General features: G+C 36.8%; 1 protein-coding gene across 2 annotated transcripts in view; it reads right to left on the minus strand.

Moving 5' to 3' along the window:
* PHIP (pleckstrin homology domain interacting protein) overlaps positions 1-18,537 on the minus strand; it is a 95,782-nt gene extending 77,245 nt beyond the window's left edge. For both annotated transcript variants that reach the window (XM_031057132.1, XM_031057131.1), the window contains exons 1-5: positions 18,369-18,537; positions 18,157-18,255; positions 8,279-8,439; positions 3,200-3,421; positions 2,568-2,668 (exon numbers count right to left, since the gene is read on the minus strand). In XM_031057132.1, coding sequence (XP_030912992.1) covers positions 2,568-2,668; positions 3,200-3,421; positions 8,279-8,362 — 407 coding nt within the window. In that variant the 5' untranslated portion in view covers positions 8,363-8,439; positions 18,157-18,255; positions 18,369-18,537. The remainder of the gene's footprint in view (positions 1-2,567; positions 2,669-3,199; positions 3,422-8,278; positions 8,440-18,156; positions 18,256-18,368) is intronic.
* Between the last annotated feature and the right edge of the window lie 9,334 nt (positions 18,538-27,871).

Below are 27,871 nucleotides of genomic sequence, written 5' to 3' on the forward strand. Positions count from 1 at the left end.
ATGACAAAAATTAACAGGCATCTTTCTTACTCTTGATGCTCTTATATTGCTGGTACTTGTTTTCCCCCAGCACATAACTGAATGGATGTAGAGGGAACCTGCCACGCTTCTGCAGCTCTGGAAGGAGAGCCACATCCAAGCGTGTAAGAAGTGCAATCACCTCATTGGAAACTGCTCTGACAATATACACCCATTGCTGAGCTGCACTGGCTATGCAATGCAGCCTTCTTGTGCAAAATTACACTGGATTGCAAGTTTCCCAGCAAAATTTATTTTGGTTTACTGGAATAATCATGATAAGCACAGTTAGGAAGGTTTACAGCTTAGCACATTAAGTAAAACTTCCCCTAACTAGCAATTTCCCTAAACTAGTACACTGTTCAATTCAGGAAATTAAGACTCATCTGTGTGTCCAACTGTTTTTGACATCACAAATGGCACACAATTATACTCCAGGCCTAAAAGACATACTTGTTTCTTATTTAGACATTTTTATCAAGTTTTAGTTTGGATTAAAAAGCATCAATTACTTCAAATACATTGCAGCTCTCTTAAACAAAGACCTAAAAGAAGAAAAAGCACACAGTGATGCCTTTTAACATCTTCATATAATGCATAATACCCTGTGATGAGGAGTTTTGTAACTCAGTTGCATGTTTTGTAAAGAACCATCTCCTTCCACTTTGAAAATTGATACTTTCATTCGATACCTTCTAGAACCATAAGGGCCCACAAGCAATTCCTCATTATATTCCCTCTTCAACACACTCACAACTGTACATTACTCATCTTCATGTATTCCTTCTTTTCCAGACTGAAGAAATACAGCTTAATGACTTCCTCTCTCTTCTCAAACCCAGCATAAAAAGTATTTCCAAAAAAGAAGGTAAGAGCAGTAGAAAAATTCCAGTCTCAAAATTTAATCTGCACTCTGTTGTTAAGCAACATGAGTCACTGGCATGACTTAGGTTACCAAACCACTTCCTTGCTGTGCTGCACAAGACATCTCAACTGATCTGTTTTCTCTATGCCCCTGTCTAATCACATCTGTTGAAATTACTTTTACATGAAAGCATTCCTCAAATATCTTCTCTTCTTTTAGTATTTGCTGAGCACATCACTAACAATTTTTATTCTACAATTATACATCACCATGGGAGAATCCCCTACCATAATCGGTACCAATTTTCTCCCTCTCTAAATTTTATCTCAAGGCAAATCTCATCCAACTCCATGATTCATTCAAACTTTCATGATTTCTAAATAATCATCTCCCAGCTTATATATTATAATCTACCTAACTTTCAAGGATTCACTATTTTCTAAGGACAGAATTAGTTTCAAAAATCAATTCCATAGACTAAACCTTTACTTAGGAAAAGGAGAAGAAAAGAAAGAAAAGAGAAAAATAAAAGAAAAAAACATGTGGGCCCAAAGGTTTACCAGTCAGAGAGACTAAAATTTCATCTTGTCAACAAGAGCTCAGACTTAGGAAGCCTTAAGAAAAATAATGTGGTGGCAACTCCTTTCCTTCACACAAAAATAAACATGTAAGCTATCTCCTCCTGTCCTCAGTAAAAAGGGGAGTCTTAATTTGATTACAGCATGCACTAGGCAACAGAGGAGTAAGAACATGAGACACAGCTTCATCTACAGTACCAAAAGAGAGACAAAACATCCAGCGAACATCAAAATAGTTAAGGCCCAAACAACTAGAAAAGTACCTATGCAACTGTGCCTGCATGCTCTGCATAACCTCAGCACACTGGAAGAAAAAGATTCTAGCAGCAATTACCAAAACTACAAGGAAATTGAACTTACCTGCGAGGAGCATATATCCATAAGAACACATCCCATCATCAGAGCTAAATCACAGATGACTACTAAAACAACTATTTCCAATTTTAAGCTATAGGTTTTAGTGATAAAGGAAAATAAAGAGCAAAGAACATTTGAAAGCTGCTGAGCAAGTTGATTTAAAAAAACTATATATGAAAGTCCTGACAACATCTTTAGTAACTTTGAAGGCAGAAACTTCAGGCACAACTTCAGCCATCAATAATGGCTGTCCAAGAATTCTGCCTTCTGCCATGCTACAGTCAAGAGCAACTATGAAAAGGTAACACGGGTAAGGAAACAACAAACATTAAAAATATTCTATCCTGATTTATACTATGACATTACTGTCTCCTTTAAAAGTGGATTTTGCAATATATATCGCAATAATTTTATCAACATAATTTTAATTTCATTTGAAATTGTGATGACATCAGAATAATGGAGTGCCAATTTTGACATTATATTAAACAAAAAACCCCAACAGTGGACTCATTTTCTAAATTAACAGATATACATTATCACTCCACAAAATGTTGTATTAGCAAATTAGTTTTAAGAGATAAGCAAGCAAGCTATAGCTACATCAGAAATAGATCACACCCAACAATCATATACTGAAGTAGTCAATGACAAAATGACAAGCTTGGTTTAGTCACATTTTTCTCTAGATTTGTACATCATTCTTAATCACATGAACAGAAGTAGCAATAAATAAAATAGCAACTAACTTTATTTTAAGGGTGCCAGCATCCCACAGCCAAAAGCATATAGTTCCATCTGCCCCGGTTGAAGATAAGTATCTCTTTGAGCCACTGCATAGTGGAGAGAACTGGGAAAAGGAGGAAGAAAAAAGAAAAGTTTTCCTGTTAATCTGTTCCAGATGTGCAAAGGAATTCCCCAATTCATCTCAACAGGAAAAAAAAAAAGTCAAGCATCAAACCATACTTAAGGGAAACTGATTGGAATGAACACCAAAGTAACAAAATGTTGCTCTGTCACTCCCTCCAGAACAACCTTCTGAGTTACTTGCCAAAGCCCTCCAGGTACCTTCTCCCTCTCCACAAACCAAGTTGCACAATAGCATGTACCTCATGCAAACAAAACCACAGTACTCCCAGCGACTGCAGTTTTTACTCAATGCACTTGTGCTCAGAATCACAGCCTTCAAAGAAATGGTACTTCAAAACAGAACTGCCCACGTGTCATGGGATTCTTCAAAGGTCAGGCATTTTGACAATAAACGTGTTTTTTCACAACGCATACCATGAAAATTCCTTCTCACTTCAAGCTTACTTGCCAGGCGTGCATTTCTATTACACTTAACATTCTCATGACTGATTTTGGCGAAGTAAAAACCTACCTGCAATGATGTTATAGATGCACTGTGGCCCTGCAGGACTGCTAAGGGTGCGCAAGTTCGAAGGCACCAAACTCTGATCATTTTATCACAGCTTCCAGCAGCTATCATGGTGTTTTCATAGTTTACTGCCATATCAGATATTTCAGCTGCATGCCCTCTCAGGGTAGCCAACAACCTTCCGTCATCGGTTGCCCAGATTTTTACAAGGCAATCATCTGACCCCTAGAAGTAAGGCAGAAATAATTTCAACCACATCATTGGCTGTTTTGATGCTAGAATTAGCACAGTGAAAAACAGAACTAGTGACATGCAGATTCTCCCACCCATGCTTTTAACAGTTTTCCACACTGCATTCAAAACACAAGTTTACGTTGATTCTCAACAGTATATACAAATCATGATGCATTTACAATACAGATCACAAATCCTACAGCACGTTGGTTTATGCTTCAGTAAGACATTTTTTCCAAAAATCCAGCACAAACTGAAGAAGCTGTTGCAAGACATTAAAATAAAGATTTACATTAAAAGTGAAAGTTAATTATAAACTGGTATATTCTATCATTTATACCCACATATGTTCCTTATCTTCCTAGTTTCATCATCATCATACTTACCACAACAAGTCAGGTAAAGAGCATTTATGAACAGCTATTCCATTATTAGGTCAAACTACTACAAGCCTGCTTAAATATTCACATTCACATAAACATCAAAATGATCATTCTTTCTCAAGAAACTCAAGAGGTTTCATCTACATATTCATACTTAACTAAAGCTTTGCTGGTCTTCCTACACAATTCTAACAGCTACTGGCCTGTATACAACAAATTCCCAGCCCTAACAAAAAATTCAGAACTCATTCCTTCATTTTTTATTGCATTTCTGCGCCTTCCTGAAAGTCTGAGCATCTGCACTGCACCATGGCTCAATACCATGACATTTGAACACTGCACACACACTGACAGAAAAGGTTTATTGTAAAAATTTAATTCAATTACTTAGGTTTAGAAGCAATGCAAAGTTGGGTTTTAATATCCAGAACACTGATCTGCTACTGGACACACACAGGTGCTACAAGTTACAATGTGACATCAGCCTTATAAAATTTCACCAGTTTTTCCTATTCCATCTACTTACAGTGCCTCTGCACATCTGCCTCTGTAATCTAGCACTTGCACTTTAAAGACAGCAGAAGGCACAGCAATACTATCATCTACCTTTTATAAAATAGAACCAGGTCTCCTAGGCAAAGGAAATAGTTACAGAAGCTTGTTCATAATTATATTTTTTGCCTCTTGGGTGAGAAGAGCAATGATATAGCCTATATTATTTCCACCTATGCATAAAACTTCCATGCTGAGATTCTGTGGAACACATTTGCCTCTTTTAACTGCTAGACTGCCATAGTGCCAGACCAGGGAACACAACCAGAGTCTGAGTTACAGCAATGAGGAGAGGACAGAATCATAGAATTGTTGAGGTGAGAAGATACTTTGGTCTAGCCCAAACTCCCTGCTCAAATAGGGTTAGCTAGAACATGATGCTGTATCCACCACTCAGGTTTTGTCATCTTCTGGGCATCTACTGAAGGTACCCACTTGTTCTGTCACCCAGGTCCTTAAATGAAGAATGAGAGAGTACCAGTCACAGTAGTACCAAACCCTGTGGTACACCACTAGAGACTGGCCTCCAGCTGGACCTTGTGTTGCTAATCACAGCCCTTCAAACCTGAAAATGCCCTAATCTGACAGTCTCACAGTCCACACATCTAACCTGTACATCATCAGTTTGTAGGTAAGGATGTTACAACTATCTGAAAGATAGTATCAGCTCATGCGGTTCTGTTACCATGATATGAGACTGGAGTATGAAGAAGCTTGCATATTCTTCTCAAAATGCAGTCACCATCAAAAAACCCAAGAAGCTGAGACAGAAGGGTATGTGCGCTTGCTGGTGTGTAAAACTGCAAATAAGAGCCTCAACGCTCAAGAGAGACCTGAAAGTAGGGGGAGGGAATGGCAGACCCAACACTACCAACACTAGGAAAGGTAGAAATCAGTTACAGATAAAGGTGTAAAATGGTCAGCAAGGAAAAAAAAATCGTTGTGGCACCTAATAGCACCTGGAGGGTCCCCAGAGGTCTTTTTAGTAGCAGCAAACCAAGGCAAGAAGATCAGCATAAAACAGGCCTGCTCCCTGCCAGCTGGCTATAGTGTCACTATAGAAGCACAAGTTGTACATCTCCACTGCAGAGAAAAAATACTGTCAGCCAAGTCTCAACAATGAAAATGAGGGGAAAATAAGGCAGGAGGAAAGGAAAACAAAAGAGAAAAAAACCTAAGGTAAAATTGTAAATTCTGTAGCACCTTGGCAAGACATCAATATTAAAATCAGACAAATTCATGTGTTACTGTCTGATCTGAATGGGACAATCCACAACTCTTAAAATACTGTTGTAATTCTACGAGCAAGGGTATTTGGCTTACACCACAGCTCATGTTTCCAACATTATATCCACAACTGTTACAAATTATATACCTATTAAAAAGCATCTGTCAAAAGTGAATCCTAAAACAACTTCAGCACCAAGAGAGAACTGATGACTGCATTACCAAGGTATGGAGTAAAATTGGTTCATTTTCCTACCATTATACACACTTGTGGGATGAAGTGAAACTGCCAAGCAACACACAAATTAATCTTGGGTTGGAAATCTTACACAGACTATTACACAATGCTGTTTATGATTCCCTAGAAAGAACAATCTCAGCAGAGACAGGAAAATCCCAGCACCTGAAACACCTCCTCCTCGTCCTTCTTTCACTCATGATAAGGTCCTGCAGTGCTGTTTCTCTCATGCATTTCACTCCTCTCTCCTAACTGCAGCTGCCCTGGGATTTTTCTCCTCCTTCTGAAATACATTATCCCAGTGGCACTACCACCATCACTGATGTGCTGAGCCTTGACCAGCAGTGGGTCTCTCTTGGAGCCAGCTGGCATTGGCTCTGCCAAACACGGAAGAAGCTTCCAGCAACTTCTCACAGAAGCCTCCCTAGCACCACAACCTTGCTATGTGAACATAACAAAGGTCAACTAAACTGGTAAGGAAAAATGTATACTGTCCCATTTCCACTGTCTTTAAGCAAAATAGAAGTAACATCTTTCTAGCAAGAACAATATCTCCCAGATGACTCAAAAATGTGCTGAGAACACCTTTTCCTTTTAATTTGGAACAGAACATGAACAAGGTTCAAATTTAAAGGCTTTCAATAGTTCAGATGTCAGGTGGAACAGGGAACACTTATTATACAGTTTGCAGAACCAATTACAAATCTAAAACAACTCAGCTAACTAACATCACACTGAAGGTTGCAGAGTGAAAATGTAAGGCAAGAACAATTCCCTACTGATGCACACAAATCTACCACTCTAGAGACTTTAGTAGTTGCAGTGGTCTAGATTGAAAAGAACTGGCACCATTCCATTATACAGGTGCAATTACAACACAACAGTTCATGACTGTTTATCCACTGACTATATGAGGCCAGCTAGAGCAACCTGGATTTTAATGAAATGTGGAATACAACCATTTGCCAACAACCACTTAAACATCTACGCGAAGAACACTGGATTTACCTAAAAGTGCAGAGATAAGAAGTGCAGTCCTAGGCCCTCCAAAATGAAAATTCAGTAACCACAATTAATATCTATGGCCACTTTATTTAACACCTGAAGTAATCATGATCTAAACCGGGAACTTTTTTCAAGCAATTAGACCAGTCAGCAAAGGAATGCCAGCAAAACTCTGGGGTTGCAGAAACATATCACCCCTGTCCATCTCCCATTTTATTTCAGGTTGTTCTACTTCTCTCTTAGAAAAAAACTCCTGTTACAATCCAGAGAATTCTCTCATAAAATCTTTCATGCATTCTGCCATGTCATATACAAAATAAACCCACAACACAGAGCCCATTTCCTGGCAAGTAAATCATGTATAAACCACAGGACATAAGATTTTAATGCCTGTGATTCAGCTTGGTGACAAAAACAAAATAAATATGAAAATGAGTCTCTTCTATGGCTGAATTAACAAGTGAACAAATAAATAGGCCTGTTCAGAACACTGCAAGGTGTCCCATTCCTTCAACCACACATTTCCCCATGGGACAAAGCAAGATATATGTGGGCAAAAGGGAGAATCATATTTACAACTGCCTTGAAAGAATTTTAGAAGTTAGGACTGCAAGGCAAAATAGGAAACCTGAACTGTACTTCTATCAGCATTGTTCAAGCTATCTGACATGAGGTTAAAAGGACACAATCAAGCTCCTGAATCCACATAGCTATCAATTACATCCAGTGTTTGTAGGAATCCAATAAATGCAGCCAAAGCATCCTGGACTGGCATGAAGTGTGTTTATGAAATCTTTGTCTCCACTGAAACTGACTGCTTACCAAGAAATCTAAATATTACACTGACATCTATGTGGTTTTATAAATCCCATCCCCTTGGAAACCTTCAATTTCAGTACTGATTTCAGACATCTGTCTAGAATTTATGACTTAACAACAAAAAAAAAGGCAAATAGTTAAAACTACTAAAAACACTAGTATTGAATAAAGTTCCTAGGATTTCATAAAGACAATTTGTTGTGCACCAACATTTGTTACAACACACCATGTGATTATTCTCTCTCTGACTTCCTAATCTAATTCTGTGGTGGCAGTTCCTTGTTTTGCTTATGTTTTTTGCTAGAGAAAACAAAGCCAGAAGAAAGAACCTATACAGAGTAAATCCTTTCCACTGAAAATGAACAATTTTCTCAATGAACTACACACATCAGCAACCACCATCACATCTCTAGTGTTCAGATACATATACCAAAACTATTTTAGGGTGTCAACCGGCATGGCTATTTAAAAGCAAATGAGAGGAACGGTAGTAAAGGACTTATTCTGCTTTTCATTCGTCATCAGTGTATCTATCCTATGTTCAGGTTTTGGAAACAATTAGGTGACATATTATGTGTACTTAAAAATGAAAAGAATCTACAAAAATAAAGATTTTGTACTCACAGTAAATATTCGCCTGCCAGTGCGATCAAAAGTTACACAGTATACAGAAGATAAGTGTCCTAAAATTCGCTTGTGCATCTTCATATGTTGATAGACTGCAGTTGGAACAAGGCGTTCAAGTCTGTATTTTCCATTTAGTTTTCTTGAAAACAGGGTATCCACTACCAAATGGGTAAAGGGAAAAGAAGAGACACATTTACATTGCATTCATGAACTAAAATACTTGACAAGGATGGAAAATTTATTTTAACACTGGACCACCTGCACACATGAACAGCTGAGTATAGCAATTCTCATTTTGCCCTAGTTAGAGAAAAATACAAAAGTAGCCCATGATACAGACAGGGGAAAAGTATTGAACTGCTAGGCATAGTATAAATATGCAATATAACTTCCAGCTTGAAGTTGACGCCCAAATTCAGGAGTACTGAGGCAGCTCCCCTGAAGGAGTAACCTACCTCAAATATAAAAAGTGTAAAAGCTTCCCCATAGCCAGTAACTGAAAGTCAGCACACATTCAAATCTTCTCAAAGGCAACCTGCTTCTTGAGGTCTGCTCAAACATTTACCAATCACTTGTAAGACCGTTCATTTTTTAAGAATCCTGCTACCCACTACAGCTAAACAAACACACATACACCCTAACAACTCTCTCCACCCCCATCCTATTTCCACTTCTATCCAACAACCTCAAGAACATCTCCAACACAATTACAAACACAGTCAAAACCTCCTTCTTAATCAGCTTAGTCCCAATAACAAAACAAAAATTTACAAATTAATTTGCCAAAACCTACAGAAATTTCAGATTTTGACTAACAAAACTTTGTTTCAAAGAACTTGGTGATATTTTTCAAGTTTAAAAGCTAACAAGTTCCAAGAGCAAGAATTCAGTTTAACAAAATGGAAATCTTTCATCAAGAATGTCAGAGAAGAAAATTAAGCTCACTGAAATTAATTTTAAACTGCTATTCATGCAATAAGAAAGCAACAGAGTACAATTTTTCTCTGCAAGGATACATAAACTTTAGTCACACTCCATATCCTTATCAGACCAAAGAATGGCAATGGTGATACATTTTTATAATCTACAGAACTGTGCCAAGGCATATAATATAACATTCACACACTAAATGGTGTTGAATGATTTAAAGAAATTTGGAAGGGACTGCAGTCAGTCATCCAACCTAACCTCCATGTTCAAGCAGTGTCATCCCAGAGCACATGGCACAGGACTGCACCTAGACAGTTCTGCAATGTCTCCAGTGAGGGAGACTCCACAACCCCTCTGGGCAACCTGTTCCAGTGCATAGTCACCCATACAAGGAAGAAGTTCTTCCTCAGATTTGCATAGTCACCCATACAAGGAAGAAGTTCTTCCTCAGATTCAGGTCGAAGCTTCTGTGCATCAGTTTCTGCCTGATTCCTCTTGTCCTATTGCTCAGCACCACTGAGAAGAGTCTGGCTTCTTTCTCTTGGCACCCTCCCTTCTGATACCAACAGACATTGATACAGTCACCTCTCAGTTGTTGCTTCTCAAGGATGAGCAGGCCCAGCTCTCTCAGCCTGTCATATTTATCTCAGAGAGAGACACTCCAGTCCCTTAATCATCCTCATAGCCCTCCACTGGATCCACTCCAAGACCTCCATGTCTCTCTTGTGCTGACAATCCCAGAGCTGGACACAGCACTCCAGACTGACCTCATCAGGGTTGAGTAGATCACTTCCCTTGACCTGCTGGAAATGGTCTTCCTAAGGCATCCCTGGACACCACTGGTCTTTTTGGCCACAAGGGCACTGCTGGCTCACGGACAACTCACTCCCTAATATCCACTGCAAGAGAGCTATAAAGCCCTCACAACGCCCAGGTTTGGCCCAGACCAACAGAATAGTGGTTCATAAGCCAGCACAGGTCAAACTACGTCAGGTACGCCAATTTTTACAGTGGGATTGTAGCAATTCTGTAAGAACAACAAGCTTCCTGTGTTCTAGCCAAGCGCCAAGCCCATTAGCCTCTGGCCCTAATTCAAGGAATTTTTCCTAGTTCAAGAAGCTCTGTGAAGAAGTGGAATTATTAGCTGTGGAGCAAAGCACTTTTAGTCAAGGAGCAATTGCTGTCTTAAAGTTCTACTGTTTTTTCACCGTTCCCTCATACCAGAAAAAGATGCAGTTGCATTTGCTTTATGACAAACTTTTCCCTTGCCAGCAGTCTACTGCAGAACAGCAGGAAACCAAGATTAGTTTAGGCACAAGATAAATCTAGTTCTGGTATCTGACAAATCATCCTACGTTTAGAAAAAAAAATCCCCAACAAAAAAATCACACACGCAAAAAAAAGAAACCAAACAAGTACACACACACTAAGAGAATAAAAGTCTTGGTCCCAACAAAGTAAGTTTACACAATAATCCCAACCCAGACAGAAATTACCTTTTGTCCACTTTTAACATAAAATGGATACGGTTGATGGATATCCCAATGCCTTCAAATGAAACAATAGCTCACAAAAACTGAGAAAAGCTTAACTAAAAGTTTAATTTGTAGAGATGTGTCAATGAAACAAAACTGCAGGGAGGCTTTAGAATAAAAATTTAGAAAACTCTGCAACAGCAAGTCTAATCTCTCTTATTTTAGCCATATTAGCACTTTTCTGTCTTTGCTTGGCCTCACACACATGAGTCAGTATGAACAAAGCTGTTAATCACAGGAAGAATGACAAGGTATAAGTAGTTAAATGGTTGCAGTGGGAGCCACAAACTACATAAGGGAGTGAAGGAAGGTTATACTTTATCCCAGGATGCATTACAGAATGCTGATTGGGCCTTACAGTGAGTCAACCAACTAAAAGGGAAGGGTTGTAAAGAAGAAAACAACAGAATAAAGATTGCATGCTCCTTGCTGGAAGGGCACTGTGAAATGGACAATGCATTGAAAAAAAATATCCAATGTCTGGCTACCTTAGTTTTACATTCCAATCTTCTACTTACACATAAGGTCCTGTTTTAAAAATAAATAAATAAAATAGAAAATAGATTCTAAAAACAGATGTTACTAAGTGGTTGTTACAAAACACAGTATGATAAACCACCACTTACTCCCAAATGATATTCTGGTTTCAAAATCAGAATTCTTCATATTTAATAATCAGTGAAAGCCAGTGTCTGAGAAAGCTGTGAATTTGTTGACATTGTGAAACTTATTCACAAATTTTATTATTTTAATTTGCTAACAATTCTTTACTAACTGATTCCAAACGAAATTAAGTGGCTTCTAGTTTTTAGTAACTGAGTTTATATTTCTATACTATGACCAGCCTCCAAGACTGATACAGGCTACTATTACCCAACCATTGAATGGCTGAAGCGGGAAGGAACCTATGTAGAGGTAATCTATTCCAAGACCCTGCTCAAGCAGGGTCAGCTAGAGCAGGTTGCTCAGTGCTGCATCCAGTCCAGTTTTGAGTCTCCAAGGATGGAGACTTCACAACCTCTCTGAGCAACTTGTGTGAGAGATCTTATCACCCCCCAAAGCTGTTCTCTTATGTTTAAATTGAAGTTCCTCTATTTCAGTTTTGGTTCATGACCTCTGTCATGTCACGATGCACCAATGAGAAGAGTCTGACTCCATCTTCATTGCATGCTCCAATTCAAGTATTTATAACCATTCATACTACCACCACTGTCCTGCCCATGACACACTTTCTCTACTCAAGGCTACACAAGTCCAGGTCTCTTGGCTCCTCTTTGTATAACAGATACCTCAATTTCTTCATCATCTTTCTGGTCCTTTGAGAGATCAGTTAACAGCTATGTTAACCAGTTAACAGACTGTCCATGTAGGTCTTTTCCTGAGGAGCTGGATCCAGCCCTCCAGATGTGATCTTATTTGCACTGAGTAGAGGGGAAAGAACGCCCACAATCTAATGGCAATGCACTGCCTCCAGCAACCCAGGATGCTGTTTGGGTTTTGTGTGCAAGGTCACATTGTGTCTGACCCATTCAACACCAGGACAATCAGGTAGTTTTCTCCACAGCTGCATTCCAGCAGTCAACCCCCAGTATATCCAGATACATGAAGTCATTCCTCCCCAGGGGCAGGACCTCTGCTCTCCTCTTTGTGAAAATACATTAGATTCTTGTTGACCCATTTCTCCACTCTGTCAAGGTCCTCCTCAATCATCCACTACTCTTGGATTTCAGTTGTTTGACAAACTTTTTCCATCATCCATGTTCCATCATCCACGTTATTAATGAAGATGTTGAATAATACTGGCTCTTGCATCAACTTCTGGAGTGCACCGTTAGGGACTGGCTCTTGTGCCAGACACTGGAATTCACTCTGCTGATCACAGTCCTTTGATCCCAGCAGTTCTGTCATATCTTTTCAGTTTGTCATTGAGAATGTTATGGAAGTCTGTTCAGAAAGCCTTGCTGAACTCAGGATAAATAACATTCACTACTGTCCCCTAATCTTCAAGCCCCTCATCTCCTTTAAAAGGTTATTGGGCTAGTCAGCTATAATTTCTCCTTCACAGATCAATACCAACAACTCTTAAGCATGTACCTGTCTTTTCCTACCTTGACCTCCAGAAATATTTGCTACATCACTTGCCCAGGGACTGAGATGAGGAGGACCCACCTTTAGTTCTATAAAGTCTCCTTCTCATCCTACTTCAGGTCCCCTGTCCTATTCAGCAGCAGGACAACTGTTCCTCCTACTGCTGACAGACCTGAAAATCTTCATGTGTTGATTCATATCCCTCACCATGTTTATTGCCAGAAGAACTCCAACTTCCGTTACTACAAAATCACAGAATGGTTGAAGTCAGAAAGGACCTTTAAAAATCATCCAGTCTAACCCTCCTTTGAAAGGAGGGCCAAATATAGCTCAGAATCTTGAATCTCTAGAGTTTAAAAAACCAAGTGGGGTAGAGAAAAACACCTGCCATTCTTGACCTAAAGACTCTAAATGTAAGAGTTTAAATTCCTTTTTTTTTTCATAAGGGCCACTCAGGAACCTAAAATGCAACTTTGTTTTTAAAATATTGCTTCTGCTGTCACAATTCACTGCTGCTAACAACCTTAATCTCAAAACCACACATCTCGAAGCGTCAAAAACACCTTATTTGTTTGGTTTCCTGTGGAACAACGTAAAAATCAAACAAAGCTGATGGAAGTGGTGGGAGTTTTCAGTGGAACTCACAAGAGTATAGATTTTCTCCCACTCAAAAGGCATGCAACAGGCACCAAATTAATGCCTTCAAGTTTCAGAACTTCTCTAACTCATTCGCACCCCAAATAGAACAGGCAGCTCAAAGAAAAACAGATATCTGTTAAAGTATGATAAATTTGGGGGTCTGAAAGATATGGCAGTATCAGCCCTCTTTTTTTTCACTTGGCTTTCTTTCTACTTTCTAATTTTACCAAAATGATCAATTCTACCCCCTTATTTACATGGTCTTATCCTTGAATATGGAATATACCTTAAAGATGGGGGATAGTAATCTGCCTTATCCACTAGCCAGTGATAAATAAATTTAATTTTGTACCACATATAGGTTACATTTTTAAAATGTATACACAAGCTCTCATTTTCTTCCTTCCTCAAGTTGTATTTAACTAATGGAATTTCTGTTCTGAAAACCAGAATCCAACTTCATTCCCTATCCAGTCACACAAAAATAGAACCAGATTCAGAAGAATCCTGGAAGGATACCCAAAGGATATAATTCACTTACAACTCTTACCCTTATTGAATCAAGTTTCATTAACTTAAGAGGCTAGACAGGCCTCTAATGAATACCAAAGAATTCAGAGCTGTTAAAAATAGTAGTAGAGACTGCTAGACAGCTCCTTTCACTGTCCAAGCTAGTAAGACTGAATGTATCAAGCATTCTGTTTGGTGCTGTTGAAGGCTTTTTTTCTCCCTTCTTCAAAGACATCCAAGACCAAAAAAAAAACCAACCAAAAAACTTCCAGCTTGAACTGAGTTCTAACTTCCTACCATTCCTCTGTTCAGCTTTCAAACTCTATATGGTATTCCAAGTCTCTTGACTTAGACATGACTGTCAACCAAGTAAAATGATTAAGCTTGCTATGTTATCAAGCCAAAATTTGTCTCTGGTCAAATCATGAAGGTAAAAGAATATCAACTCCTAACTGGAGTATTTCTGAAAACACAAAAATTCTATATACACCTTAAACTTCCTATACAATATTCATTTACTTGATGAAAGCAACTGCCAACCCTTCCTAATTCAGAGTGGTACAAGGTGAGATATTTCAAGAGGCAGAAAACAAAAATAAATGAAAGCTACACAACCTTCCAAACTTCCCTGACTTCAGTGATACCTCAGTTGGTTTCACTATATAGCTCCATTGGTACTTTACTCAAAGTTCCATGACTTCTACCGCTTATTTATTCTTGCACACTAACAAGTCATTTACTTTAGTATGATTCGCTCTAGACATGACTAAATGTGGATAACAAGAGGTTACTTTTACACAGATCTTTTAATAGAAATGCAGTCTTTGCCTTTATTTTCTTCCTATAGTTAACAAAATAATAGAGTTGCACAAAGTACTGGGAAGTTAATTTTTAGGCCTAAAGTATTTACTGCATTTCTAAAAATAGACATTTACACTGCTTTCAGAACCTGGCATTCTCTTTACAGCCAAAACACCAGTACCACTTAATAAACATACTGAAAAAAGTGTAAAATGCCTCAGAACTTTTATTGAGATTGATTACTCTGCAAAACTGTGAAATACTGGTTTTGGAAGGGAGATATTTTTGCTGGTCAGGAAAAAAAAAAATCTTTGTCTGGGACAAACAGCCAGTCTCATTCAGATCCTCACACCCAAGTGGTCACTTTCACAAGAGTTCTGAACTCAAATCTCTTGAAGGTTTATGCTTAGATTTGTTCCTTTTTCAGCAGTTCCCAAAAATTACTGAAAAAGAGCTCTTTTTCTCTTTCTGCATCCACAAAAATGAGACCTTTAACAAAACAAATTAGCATATGACTTAGCTGCTTTTGCTCTTTATTGAGCACTTCATCAACTTTTTTATAAGATATATACAAGTGAGTGAGGGTATATAAGATATACACAAGTGAGCCCAACCAGACAAAGACTATTCCATATTCAAGATTTACTTTTCATCATGTTCTACAGATACTCTATAGCTTCCAGGGGAAACACGTACTTGTACAGATCTATCTTAATTGGTATAAGCCAGCTACCTACAAGGCAGGTGGCACAATATACACAAAAATAATTCTAAGTAATACCCCACCAGCATCATACCTGCATTGATTCATCAGGCTAGGAAATAAATTAACAACTTTGTACATTCACTGAAATGTAAGTTAAGTTTTCCTGGACAACACAGAAGAATTTCACTGTTTTTATTCCTGTTCCTTAAACATTAGTAGGTTATCTACCTGAAATACATCCAGCCTGAAGAATAATAGGTTCTAACTTTTTTTTTTTTTACATAAAATGTAGTCTTCCCAGGGGAAAACTGGAAGTTATTTGAGGAAACAGAAAAAAAAATCTAATTCAATTTAAAAAAGAAGTGTTATTCAGGTTCCTTATTTTATTGAGAGAGCAGAGTAGACAGAATAAGATACATTAAAAGTAAATGCTTTAGCATACAGCTCTGAACCAAATATCCTAAAAATTCAAATACACTTCACAGTTGAAAACATTCAGTTACCAGCACTTATATGAATGTTTGGAAAAGGAAATTACTGGGCATGAAAAAAGTGGTATTTGAAATAACTGTAATTTTGCAAACATTCAGTGCTCTGCAAAAGGTTCAATAAAAATAACATTTATTTAGAAAGCCTGACTTGTTCTTCTCTAAAAAGAGTCTGCAAGTTATTTTTCTTAACATTTCATTTCACTACCACAGCAGCTCCACAGCTTTCTTTGAACTTCAGCTACCATGGATCTCATACACTGATCTTTTTCCCTTTAAATGTATACACCAGCTACCATACACTGTAAGCCACAGTACAACATAAAACAGTATTCAATGGAATCATTCTGATTCCTCCAACATGTTTTAACATTTCTTCACAAGAAAAGCTAAGCAACCACTAAAGAAATCTTAGCTATTAAAAAGCTCAGTCCTACAGTCACCTTGCAAAAATATCCCAAGATTTTCCAAGACCATTATCATCAAGCAATTGCACAACGACTCAAGGGAATTTTCTAACCAGCAACAACCATTTTCTTCTACACACCTAGAGCACAACACAGAAAATACCCTCTAAGCGAATACAAAACTAGTGGCTCTAAACAAAACCACATTGAATGATGCAGGTGCTACATTTAGGGTTGATCAATTGTGCTGATCAATACACATACCAGCTGAGGAATTCTTAAAGCTCAGCTCTAAACAGCAAGCAAAACCACATTCTCAGCCTACAGTCCAAGCATCTACAGAAATATCATAGAAAACATGTAACTTGTGCTTTAAAATGGAAATACTACTAGGACACTAAATACTCTGCCATCTACCAGGTCAAAATTGGCTGTGCTGAACCTGAGAGTTTAGCTATAGCATGGTTCTGATCCAGCTGTTGTGAGAGAACTATAATTCTCTGCATTAAGTGTAATGGTGTATATTTTGATATTTGATTTTTAATTCCTTCAACTGAAGAAAAAATACAAATAGCCCAAATTAACCTCTCTTGATTTTACATTTTATACATGTTATGTGTATCTATTTAAATTCATTAAAATCTTAGAGGCTACCAAAAGCCAAAGGAGTTTAGAGATTGAAGAATTGCCATGGCAAGTTACCACATTAAAAAATTCTCTGTCCCTAATAGTGTCTGCCTACATATTTATATCGTGACACTATATATAGTGCATGTAAATATAATTTTTCACATACTTTGTTATATATTAGTTTCCCAATACATCTGCAAATCTTCTCCTTTTTTTGCCAAGACAGAAACCTTTGTCTTTGCAGTAGCATCTGCACCTGATCCAGAGCCAATCAACCGGATATTCTCTGCCCACTCTCATCCAACACTGCACATCTATCTGCAACCACCATTTTATTAAAAAAACCTAGTCCTTTTCTGGTGTAATTCACACAGACAATTTGGTCTTAATCATTTCCCCTTCAATGGACATCAATAGAGAAATATGAAAAGATGCCAGTGATTCTGCTCATTTTTCTATATATGAAAAAAAGAGAAAGGTTGCTCCCTGAAGAATCTTCTAAAATATCACATCTTGATCCTCCTAGCAACTAAACAAACGTGTATCTTTGTTCTTAAAACATAAAAGCTAACAAACATTTCAGTGACCCTGTGAGAGCTTAAAAATAAAAACTAGAATACCTCTGACCTCCAGCTTTCAATTTTTCAACAGTACATACAGCACTTGCATCCTTCATGATACAGCACAGCAGAGAAAGCTAAAGGACAGCTACAAAATTAATGAATGGACCAGACAGCAAAAAGAATAACTTCTACAAGACTCAATTTTTTCCAAAGGTAACCATTACCAGTCTACATGACTTACTTTCCTAACAATAGGTGTAGACCTTGCTGTCTTATAATACTAATTATTTATCTACTGGCAGCTTTATTATATCTTTAAGAAAGAGTTTTGTTTGTATGTAGTCATAATTTAAATACATTTCACTCAATTTCATATTTCAAAGACAAAATCAGCTTCAGAGAAAATTTTACAATAAATATAGAAACACAGTATCCTAATAAAAGCACTAGAAGTAAGGTATGTGACACTAACAAGGGTAAATATAAACAGAACTACTATTTATCTCTCACCATCATAATAATCAATCACCCTGAGAGTTAGGTATTAAAATGGCAGTGCCAGAATAAAATTGACTTACCTATACTAGGTGGACTGCCATAATTTACAGGGGACTCTGGAGGCCTTCCACAATGTAGTGCAGCAAGAGCAGATCCCTTCCATACAACATGTTTGCAACCTGTTTGTTAAAAATCACACCAAAAAATGAAGGCAAATGAGCTTTTTCATGCAAAACCACAGGAAAGGTATGAAATATCAAGAACTCTCAAAATTCTCATGCAATTTTCATACTTTTGTTTGTACGAAGCAAAGACTGTCTGCCAGCCCCCAATAATGTCTGCACTCCAGGGACACTTTGTGGAATTTCTTGCTCTAGAAGTGGTCCAAGTCGATGGCATATTTGAAGCAAGTGATCAGGTGCCAAGTGTCTGTAGTATTTCACCTATTACATCAAAGAGCAAACAGAACATTTGAGAAAGAATGCAAAACTTTTGATGCATTACTGGTTTAATCTTTCCCCGCCCCCAGATTGTTACAAAAATTCGTAACAAAATTATAGGATATTAAAGGATAAAAAGGAATAATGACCTTTAAGTACAATAATTCATTCCAGCTGGTCCTAATTAATTCTTCTATTCAGCACATGCCATTTTGTACAGAGAACTGTTGGTATTTACTACTTTCTGACTTCAAGGTCACACTAATAAGCTCCCTTATAACCACAGTAAAAAAATGTAAAGTATATATTCAATATTACATTTAAGTAGTGGTCTGGTCAATTTAAGTTACTCTAAGATAAAGATGAGACAAAGATTGTAAAGACAGGAACATTTACTTCTTTCAAGAATTACAAATACTAAATAAATAATATAGCTTTGTAAAAGAAAAAACATTCTGCCTCAATTTACCAACGTTAAAACATCTTGAAACTTCACAACGGGCTTGATTTATTTTACATCTAAAGCTTTTAAACAAAAACGTTGGCTTAAGTAATTCAACTTTTAAATTGGGGTATGTCTTCCCTATTGCATCTATAAACATGACAAGTTTTTGCAACAGGTCATAATTACACAGTACAAAAACAAGCACCTATAATCAGCAACATAATTTCTCACCACTTGATAATAAACCACCTTTAATGACTGCTAGATAAAAACAGTTTATTCTTTTGAACTACCATAATTCTAGATCAGAGAACTGTCTTAAATAACAAGGGAGGAAAATGCTTTTGAAATGTATGTGACAACAGTAAAAATCCTACTAACATAAAGCTTTTGATTAATAAATAGCATTTTTAAATGCAAAAGCTATTGTGAATTTAGACTATAACAAAAACAAATAATAAATAAAGAGGGAGAATAGACTCAATTTCTCCAATTCTTTTATAAAATTCGGCATGTAGTCATTTTGTCCTTCATACAGCCTGAAATTCAGCAAAATACTGAAGAAAAAGCTTGTGATGTTTTGTTATTCTATAACTAGAGGAGGTCTTGACTGACACTTAGGCAGAATGATGCTTCTGTATTACACCCAATTAACAGAATATACCTCATTCTTCATCAAATGTGCTCCTATCTTGCTGACACACCACAATCATTTAACGTACTCCAGCAGTTTGTTAACATAAAGAGTGCTGATGTCTAAAACTGAGGTTCTGGAAAAACCTTGCTTACACCAGTAATTCCCACCACCACCACAATCTCCTAGTGAAGGAGGGAAAGTTTTCTCTCTCCTGTCTTGGTCTAACACTGGTCAGCAGTTCAGCCTTCTGCAGCCACTTGCTCATTCTCGTTGCAGTCGAATGGTGGAGAAAATCAGATGGGTAAAAGAAAAAAAACTTGTGGATTGAAATAAAAAAAGTTGAATAAGTAAAGCAAAATCTGCAAGCAAGCAAGGCAAAAAAGGAATTTATTTACTACCTCCCATTGGCAGGCAAACGTTTAGCTGCTTCCTGGAAAGAGGGGTTTTCCTTCTGTGGACTATATTAAATTTGTAGAAAGCCTTGCAAACTGTCTGAATTTGGCTGTCTAAAAGTTAAATAACTTACAAAAATCACACAAGCAAAAAAAAGTTTTCTTTAAAAAAATTTAAAATTTTATTTTACTTAAATAAAATTACAGCTCTTTGTAAAGATTGGTTAATTTAAAATTGCTAAATTCAATGTCATCAGACATGCACACAGAAGAGTGGCAAAAAATAATTCAGAATTATTATTATAAGAAAAATTAATCAGAATAGCAAATAAATGTGCTTTTTTCTGCTTAAATAAGTAATCACAGTCAAAATACATGCATGAGAGCTCTAAAATATCTAAATAGCCATAAGAAGTTATGAAGCTGTATATACTTTTGCCATCAACAGCCCTGATCCATTTCCTTAGCTTTTGTTCTCCTCTCTCCTATCAAAAGGAGCACAAAAATTTGACAACACTGCTCTTTGCTTAATTCCATCTGAAACCAGAATTTACAACTGCAGAATCTGAATTCATCTCTCAAAGATTAAAAACTATGGAGTTTTTTTGGTTTAACCACGAATAACACAACTAAATACACAATACAGTTGTCATTTTATCCTGCTCAAGATTCTACAGTTTTACACATCCTAAGAAATGCACAAAATCTAAAGTAAATAATCTTTGACACATTCCAAAACTACAGCAAGCTGACATCTTGAGTCATATCTCTCACGATTTGTCATCAGCCATGCGCTCACTTTTTATTTTAGCAGAAACTAGGTAGGCTCAATTCCTCTTGCAGCTTTTAAAGCAAATGTTTTGATAAGAGCTATCTGTCTGTTTTGTTCTTGATCATCTGTATTAAAGATCTCAATATATACCTTACACCCACGCTGCAGTCTCTTCTAGTTTAAGTCCATTTGTGTGAAAAGAGCTATTTATGACACATTATGCAGTAGTTGTGTGATGCTTCTTCACAGTATTTGTCTAAGTAATCCTAGTTCACTACTAAGCAGCATTTGCAGCAGCTCATTAACAAACTGATTCAACAATACTTGGGAGCTGTACACTTTGCCAAAACAGAAGTGGCACTGCCCATTTAAATACTTGTCAGTTGCAGGAAGTTTATAGAGCTATTTCATGAACCATGCACAGTCAACATTCGGCCCTTGTTTTCCTTCATAAAGCTAAAGTACACACAAGAAACTTAAATAAAAAGATAGGCTTCATTTCTCTGTAAAATCAGATAAGAAAACTTATTTAATAAAGTCTTTATTTGGACTGATTTATTTTTCCTTTTCTTCTTCTACAAAATAAAATTTGGAACTTTAATAACTTATTAAAAACAGGCTATTAATTTTCTCCAGGTGACATAATTTCTTCATTAAAAAAATAAAATTCTTTATCTACTCTAATTGCCTGACCACTTCAAGGCTGACTCAAAGTTAAACTACAGTGTTAGGGCACTGTTCAAATGTCTCACCCAGCAACAGGCTTGAGGCTTTGACTGTCTCTCTGGGAAGTCTGTTCCAGTGCTAATTTATACGTGTGAGTATTATGGTGGAAGTCACTAATTAAAAAACTATGCAACAGAAATTCACTCAATTTCTCCCTTTTGAAAAAGGAAAAATGAGAATTGCAGAAAAGATAACCACAATCTGGTAGCAACAAATCAAGATGGGACAAGATAAGTTTATTTAATACATTAAACTAAAATTATTCAGATTGTTCCATGGTGCAGCCTACCAGGAAACAACTCTTGCTTTGACAAAATGCAAAAAGAAACTAGAATCAACAAAAATATACCTGCAATGCAAAAAATCCACATCCAGAGTACTTTCAAGTCAGATTATTGAAACAAAACAAAATAAATAAATTTTTGTTTTAATGGTAAATTTAGAAGCTTTGTCAGAAACAGAAAAGCTCAAGACAATTCAGAATGAAATTTGAAATTAATAGAATGAAAGAACAAAATAAAATTTGGTTGGATATCAATCTCTGATTCCAAGAGAGAAAGGAAAGCAAAAGGAAAAAAATAACAGATGTACAAGTATTTAAAATTCATACAGCTCTAAATGAAAGTGAAAACTGGACTCTACAAACAGGAATTTTAAATTTATATGCCAAAACTGTGATGTCAAACAGCATAAAAAGTGCAGGATTTTTTCTCTGCCAGTCTCAGCTGAAATTCTAGCTGTTTTTCTTCCTTGCCCTATTACACTTTCTTCAGTGTCTAATTCTGTCTGTTCTCCCAGAAGAAATGCAGTGAAGACGTACTTTTAAGGTAAAATAATAAATTCTCTTTTTGTTCTTATAGTCTTTTCACATAAGTTAACACTTCTTAACCATTACTGTAACATAAATTAAACTCTGTTAGCAAGTACAAAATTTTCAGATCTTAAGCATAAATATTATTTTCTAGAAAATCAGAAGCAACATTGCCCTCAAACCTCTCCCTTTACCAACTACCCCCAATTTCACCCATTCCAATCAAGCAGCATGGGAATACACAAAATGCAGCTACACACCTACCTGGACTAATGTACAAATCTTTATCACTTTGAAATAGACCTAAGTGCTTATATTTTCATTCTGCATGACTCTGCAGCATAATTCAGCATCAGAATCACAACGAATAAAACAAAAGAATCGTGATTTGACCTAGAGCCTTTAGTTAAATTTGCAATACATAATGCAGTTATTCACCACCGTGTTTTAGACATCAAGTAAAATATGACCTTATTCTAGTGCTCCAAATACTCCACACACTGAAACATTCTCTCAAAAATTGTTAGTTTCCCCCTCACCCTGCTAACAGCCAACATGTTCAACTACCAGATTGGCTGTAAATATGTTTCAGAAAAACACATTTCCACATAAGGACATTTAACAACAAAAATTACATCAGTCAGCTACCTATATTCCAAGATGTGAGAGCTCAATCTTACTAACACCAGCAGCTATCCCACTTTAACTACCCTGCTATGTAACATATTACCCAAAACAAGCCTCAAATTGAATTACAGTAATTGTTGTACTCTATCAGATCATCAATCTAATAGAGTACCATGTAACACCACCAGCTACTGTCTTATCACTTTAAAATTAGGAATTGCAACAAAATGCAAGTACTTTTCTCTGAAGAATTCTCATTCCCTTTTTTCTTTTTTTTTAGGGGGGAGGTGGGGGGTAGTCTGGGGAGACAGGGCAGGGACAACCAACAACAGGGAGGGAGAACCATTTTCCCCAAAACATATTTATTTCTTGTATACTTTCAATTCTCCTTGAGCTAAAACTATACCATTTATATTTAACCACTATTTCCAATCAGAATGACTTATTTTACTGAGATTACTCTTTCTCTAATTAAATACATCTATATGAAAGCAGCCATCCCAAGAACACATTATTTTTTCAACTATTTAATGCTTTTAATAGGTGTGAGGCCAGAGCAGATAAACTCAAGCCTTAGTATAAAAAGTGTGCCACAAGCTTAGCACATGAGAAGGTGTGAGCAGAGGCAGCATTTTTTGCCTTATGAACTAAGATGTTCAGCTGTGCCTGTTACTGTTAAATTACCCGTAGCCATTTGCCTTTCTTAAATTGCTCATAATGTTTTGTGGGTTTTGTTGGGTTTGGGGTTTTTTAAACAAAAGTTACACTTTAGAAACTTGATATTCCTCTTCATCCCATCTCTCAACAGTGTTTCTTAGTCCCAGTTTGAAAGAACTAGCACAAAACAGTTGGCTTGGCCTTTTCTCCTGATTATCTGTGGAACAAACAAATGTGTGGTGCTACTTAAAACAAACAAGTGTTTCCCCATATCAAAATATACTGGTCTGAACAGAGAGGTTTTAACATCACCTAAGTTCTCAACTATGGGAATAGTCTGTCCAGCAGAAGCATTTGTCTTTTAGAACTCAGAGCAGATATTTAAGTTGATATATGTCCAACCAAACCACAGTTAATGAAACCAAAAATCTGGCTAAGGATAACAATCAGAATACTTCAGTTTTCTTACCACGGTGCCAAGTTTTTCAGAACACCTTCCAAAATATTGTATATATTGTCCCCAAAATACTGTTAATAAAATCTAGGTGATAATGCAGCTCTCTGATTCAACTCAATTTTGCTCCCTATTTCTTGGAATATCTTTACAGAACAAGCTTTCTTTCCTAGAGAAACAAACCACTTATTATCTGGTTACTTATTAAGAAACAATTTCTAAATAGTAACCACAATTCTGCTAGAAGACTTAACTATTACAAGAACAAAGAAACACAGTATCAATGTATTTAGTGTCCCAGTCCCACAGATACTCTTTGTAATTTCACGGAGGTTTGCACCGCAAAAAAAAGGAGCAGTGCAGTGGCCTGAAAAAAGTGTTTTGTAAATTTTACTTGAAATCACATTAATAACTGTGAGCTGGAGAAAAGAAAGGCACAAATGCCACAAATTATGGCAAAACAACCATCAACAGTTCCTGAGACCAAGACATATTGCCTATTAAACATATTGGGCCATTCTATTTGGTGTGAAGTCCCAGCTTTCTCCCTCCTCAACCACCACCATCACCACCATGAATAAAATTGTAATTCAACAGAGAAAATTACAATTACATTAATATTCTGGATAAGTCCTTAAAACAAAACAAAACAAAAAACCACTACAAAACACGCACAGACAAAAGAAAAAAAAAATTCCCTATGGTAGCTCCAAACTGTCGAAGTGAATTGCAACAGCTGGTTTCATTCAGATGAAGTCTACTTTGGTCCCAAAAGAAGCAACTGCAACACCTTCTCCAACCCCTCCACACTCACTCCTATCATCTCCCTCATGGTGGTGGTAACACCCATGGTGTAGCACACAAAAAGAGCTGAGCCATCTTAAAATTACTGTTCATTTTTTAGACAGGTCAGCTACCTCATCCAACTAACCACACATTTGGATAAGCACTAGTGCCTACACAAAGGATGCAGCAGAAATGCACAGCTTTCATCCACAGCATACAATTAGTGCAGCTACACCCACAGGGAAACTGCAACATGAAAAAAACAATTACCCCAGAGTCAAATGATGCACCAAAGCTTGCTCGTGTAACAAAGGCCCTAACAAAGGTGTTGAAAAGCTTAAAAAATGTAACACAACACTTAAATATCTTATCCACAATGTCTAAACGATTCACAGGGCTGCCTTGCTCTGCTGTTAAATGAGCTGTTAACTCTTAAAATTTCTCAGTTTCTGTTCCCCACAGCGAGAAAACCTCAATATTTCCAAAGAGAGAAAACAAGCTATCCTACAATTTGTGAGTTTTCACAAGAGAAGCCAGAACACAAAACATCCTGAGAACTGTTACTGAAGAGTCCCACCATGCTTGGCAGATCTATGTTGAAAGTGGCCTACTGGGACTCAATTGTCACAGGGTCTTTGGTTATAGCATAAATAGAAATCTTAATACTGGCAAATATTAGAATGAGATCAGCACTCTGAAATAAGAGCCTACACTATCAAAGCCATATTCATGTTATTTATTTCACCACACATACTGACTCTATAAAAATATAATATAGGAATACTGGAGTTCAAGAAAAATCATTTAAGAACATAATGTAATAGCATTTCTAAATTCATATATTTGCCTGTAGGATTACAAGCATGCACAGCATGGTATTAGCTTATTTAAGAAAAAGAAACATTTACTTTCACTGACCAAACAGAAAAATTAAAGTAACTTGCAGGACAAAAATCACACCAGATTTAACATTATTTGCACAAATTAAGTAACAGAAATAAAACATCTAGGGCTGTGAATTCCAGTCTAATAACAAAAAGTTGACTCCAATACAAATTCTTAAATAAATGCTTTCAAATGAGGACAAAATCAGAAATATCATCTCTTGAAAATATATTCATATATATTAAAGGAATTATTTTTCAAAAATATGGATATAATAAAAAGCATGATTTTGTACACAACGAAAGAGAAGCTTGGGATTAAATTTCATCCCAGTTAAACAGAGCCCTTATTCCTTCCCAGAGTAAAAGTCAAACATCTAACACTACATTTACTGGTAATTTTATTTTTTTAGCCTTTTATCCCTTCAGACCTCTCTACAAAGTTTAGTGAAAGCTTAGGGCATTCATGTCTGAGAAAGGGTATCAAAACATGGCAAAACGTGCCATCTTGAGAAGGAAGAGTTGGTATCTTAATGCTGGAAAAATTAAAAAAAAACCAAAACAATGTTAGCTCAATCATTCTCTATCTCAAAAGCTAAGAATCCATTGGTTTGAGACAAATAAGTTTTTGTTTCAAGAGGACACAGTGAAAAACTCTTCTTTTGTACAAAATGTAACTGTCATGTGCAAATACGCTTCCGTGCCAGCTTTCACATGCCTAAAATGTCAAGTAATACAAAGTTCACACAGCTTTGACAACGGAGGCAAGAACAAATACAGGATGGAGGGAAACATCAATAACGAAGTAACCAATTACACACACACGTCCCCCCCAAAATCTAGGTAGGGAAAAGGTGGGAAAGCACTTAGAAATGTTTATTAGGAAGTCTAAGGAAACTTTGTTATGAACAGAAGACAAGGAAATGAGAAAGGACCTAGTCAGCATTGCCTCTCTGAATATAAGCATCCAGCATCAAGTCCAAGTTTTGAGGAAGTACATCTTATGTCATTACCTATGCTTACTAAATTGGTATTGACCTGCATTCCACAAAGAAAAGAAGTTTCTTGGAAAGGGTCTGAATGAACTTACTGCTCACCAACTCTTCTTACTTCAAACTTTAAATTGTCTTTTTTCCTCACTTTTCCTTTCTTCACATCCTTTTATACTCTAACTATATAGAAGAAACTCAAATCCATGCTACACTAAGACTGTGCCTCCAAGTCTTTAAAATTTATAGGATAAAAGAGAAAGGTTATTGATAAGTTTTACCAAGCAACTCCTTGAAATGGGTAAAACAGCTTCACAGGGTTACAAATAAAAAAGTAAATAAGAATAGCATAATATATGATGCACTTTGAAATTCCCAGTTGAGTTTCTTCATATTTGATTTCAAGAAAGTTTAAAAGTACTTGTATGCACTCTTATGTTTTCCACAAGCTAATTGCTGTCAACTCTTCCACACCATACACATGAAAATGCCTATGCCAATGCAACTCTTGCTCCAGAAAAAAAGCAATGCTGTAAGTAAATCTGTTCTAACTACAATAAATACCTATGCTTCATACTATAACATTTGTTATAGAATTTAAAAAATGTATATGGCAACAGTCTTTATCAGAGGCATTACAAACGAAGACGTTTCTATCTCCTTTCACGTAAGTTCAAAAGTTCTCAACTTATCTATGTTTCAGAAGTACTGGAGCTCAGAACTACTACAAGCAACCAGCAAGGGAAATCTCTCTTTCATGAGCATCACAAACAGGACTCAGCCTTTCTCTTAAATCGTTTTCAGAAATTCAGAAACTAAATTATACAATAGTGTACCTGCAATGAACACAATACTAGCAACAAGTTGCTAACACACACAATTTAGATACCTCATTTGCTGTTTTGCCAAGTGCTGCAGTTAACAACATGATAGGGGAAAAAAACCCAGGCGCCTCTCTGCTAGCCAGAGGTACATCGCTGAGAGTAACACTTTGTTTTATCACTGATCTAACCCGAGCTGAAAAGCACGCACTAGGAAGTTTTAAAAAAGAACAAACCGAAAATCCACCTAAGTCAAACTTGTGATGTGACCCTGGCAATCCCGGTTACTCCCACGCACCAGCTACAAGGTATATAAAACTCTCCAAGGCAGACATGGCACCGGGCGGGCACGCC

This window comes from Geospiza fortis, unplaced genomic scaffold (assembly GCF_000277835.1).
Source record: "Geospiza fortis unplaced genomic scaffold, GeoFor_1.0 scaffold190, whole genome shotgun sequence".
Classification (NCBI taxonomy): Eukaryota; Metazoa; Chordata; class Aves; order Passeriformes; family Thraupidae; genus Geospiza; species Geospiza fortis.